The sequence below is a fragment of the Penaeus chinensis genome, chromosome 16 (assembly GCF_019202785.1).
Source record: "Penaeus chinensis breed Huanghai No. 1 chromosome 16, ASM1920278v2, whole genome shotgun sequence".
NCBI classification, from domain to species: Eukaryota; Metazoa; Arthropoda; class Malacostraca; order Decapoda; family Penaeidae; genus Penaeus; species Penaeus chinensis.
In genome coordinates this window covers 36,978,634-36,981,133 of record NC_061834.1, presented here as the reverse complement: position 1 = coordinate 36,981,133, position 2,500 = coordinate 36,978,634, and the positions used below count along the sequence as shown (strand labels likewise).

At 41.3% G+C, this 2,500-nt stretch overlaps 1 protein-coding gene across 1 annotated transcript in view; it reads right to left on the bottom strand.

The window, feature by feature from the left end:
* The window catches only part of LOC125033310, a 45,852-nt gene that overhangs the window by 38,839 nt on the left and 4,513 nt on the right, over positions 1–2,500 (bottom strand). The window contains exon 3 of the mRNA XM_047624693.1: positions 439–527. Within this exon, the coding sequence (XP_047480649.1) occupies positions 439–527 (89 nt within the window). The remainder of the gene's footprint in view (positions 1–438; positions 528–2,500) is intronic.

The window sequence follows — 2,500 nt, the reverse complement described above, 5'->3', positions numbered from 1 at the left end:
ATTATCTGTCATAAACACTAAGCCGGTCTCCTAATTTCCCTTCATAACTTTTTTCCTGCGAATATCAGAGTCCGAATCTTGTACTTTTTTTTTGCGTGGTCCCTGTACTAATGTCCTATAATTCTTACTTTTCACCTAAATGAAAGTGGCCTTCCCCATAATATTGTGATTGAAGTAAGAAAGAACATTTGCCCGTATTAATTAAAAATACCAATTATATCCAATACACGATTCAAATTCTTTTGCTTTCTTTCTATTTCTTTTCCTTCGGCGCATTATTACCTTCCTCTCTTTGTTTATGTCCTGATCGTTTCCCCAAATCAGCTGCACTTAATATTCCTCAACTGTCTTAGACTAGCACGGCTTAGAACTACTCTACATCTCTAGTGCTCAAAATATCTCGGTTTAGTATGCTTTAGCTCCGGACTCACCTCTCACTTCTTGCCCCTGGTAGGTGGTGTAGATTCACAACAGAATCTACGTCCCCACTTTCCAACTGTCTGTATTGCCTCAATAGCACCCTTGGCCTTGTTATTGTGTTTTAATTCTCATATCTTCAGCATGGTCATCACTAGCATTAATGTTTTCATCTTCTTCATCATCACCATCCCCTTTCTTCTTTCCTCCTCCTTTCTCTCATTATCGTCATCAAATTCCTCATCATCTTCAACCTCCTCTTCATTCTCCTTTCCTTCTCCTCCTCCTCCTCCTCAATTTTCCTCATCATTATCACTATCTTCTTCCTCTTCTTCCTCCTCCTCCTCCTCATTTTCCTCATCATTATCACTATCTTCTTCCTCTTCTTCCTCCTCCTCCTCTTCCTCCTCTTCCTTTTCTTCTTACTTCTCTTCATCATCATCCTCATTTTCTTCCTATTCTCCTCTTAATTCACATTTCTCACTTCACTCACGCTTCTTCTTCATCACCTCTTCCTCCATTTACTCAGCCTCCCCCCCTCCCTCCTCCTCCTCCTCCTCCTTCTTTTAATCCTCCTCTTTCTTCCTCTCCCTCCCTCCCTCCTTTCCTCCCTCCCCCTCCCCCTCCTCATCCTCCCTCCCTTCCTACTTCACTACCCTCCGACCCTCCATCCACATCCTTCCCTCCCTCATCCTTCCATCTCCCTCCCTCCCTCACTTCACTACCTACCCAGCTCCCTTCTTTTCCTTTCCTCTCCCTCCATTACCCTCCGCCTCCTTCCTCCCTTCCCCCCTCCGTCTATCCTCTTCCTCCTCCGGTTCCCCGCTCTGCCTCCACCCCCCCCCCCCCCCACCGCAGAAGGAAGAAGATTGTCGAAAATAGTCTGATGCGATTGTGGAGTAGGAAGGTTGATGAAGGAGAGTATGAAGAGAGGGGAGGAAGTAAGGGAAGGAGAAGAGGGGGAGAAGTAGGGGAGAAAAAGACGAGATAAGGAAAGAGGAAGGGGAGGATTTTGGAGATGGTAAGTGGGGGAGAGATATAGAAAAGAAATGAGAGAGTGTGATGGGAGAGAGAGAGTGAGAGAGATGATTGAGAGTTTTGTGAGAAGAAGATAAGAGAGAAGAGCAGATGACAACAAAACAGACAGAACAGACAAGAAAAGACAGAGACTGACAGAACTTGACAGAACAGACATGAACAACAGAGGGCAGAAGACAGAGACTGAGACAGAGACAGTAGACAGAGAATAGACAAGTGACTGAGACAGAGACAAGACAAAGACAGAGACAAGACAGTGAAAGTAGAACATAGACCAGAACATAACCCAGGACAGAGACAGATACAAAGAGAAAAAAATATATAAAGGAGGTAGGGTAAAGAAAGGGAAGGAAACACTCACCTACAGAGCAGGAGACAAAGAGAGAAAGAAAAAAACAGTTCAACAGCGAGAGAGAGAGAGACAAAAGATACACATTATACAAAGCAAATAAAAAAAAATGGGTTCTAAATAAGACAATATCTTTCCCGCAGACTTCCTCCCTCTCGCTTTCCCTTCGTACCTCTCAGTCTCGCGGGAAGTAAATGAGAGTAAGTCTTAATCTTCCTCTCATTCCTTCTGTCTCCCATTTTCGTTTATATATCCTCCAGTTCCGAGGATTATTTATCCTTCCTTTTCACTATCTCCGTTTTTTTGTTTTTTTTCTTGCAACATCCTTGCAACATTTCTGCCACCTCCTCCCCGTCTCTCATGAACTATATAACACTCTCAATGGAAGGTTATTTGGTGTGATTGTAATGCTCGGGAATTAATTTCTTTGAAACGTGATGGAGATTTTTTTTGTTTTCCTTTTGGGGGAAGCTTATTATTATCATTGTTTCTCTTTGTATTGCTTTTCTTATTCTGTTTATTTTTTTTTTTTTTTTTTTTTTTTTTTTTTTTTTTTTTTTTTTTTTTTTTTTTTTTTTTTGTCTTCGGTATGAATGGCAATTTTCATATTCTACGATAAAGGTTTGATCAATAAAAGTCATTTGATTTAAACTTTTCTGACGTCTTAGAAAACTAAATTTCAATCCTTTCATTATC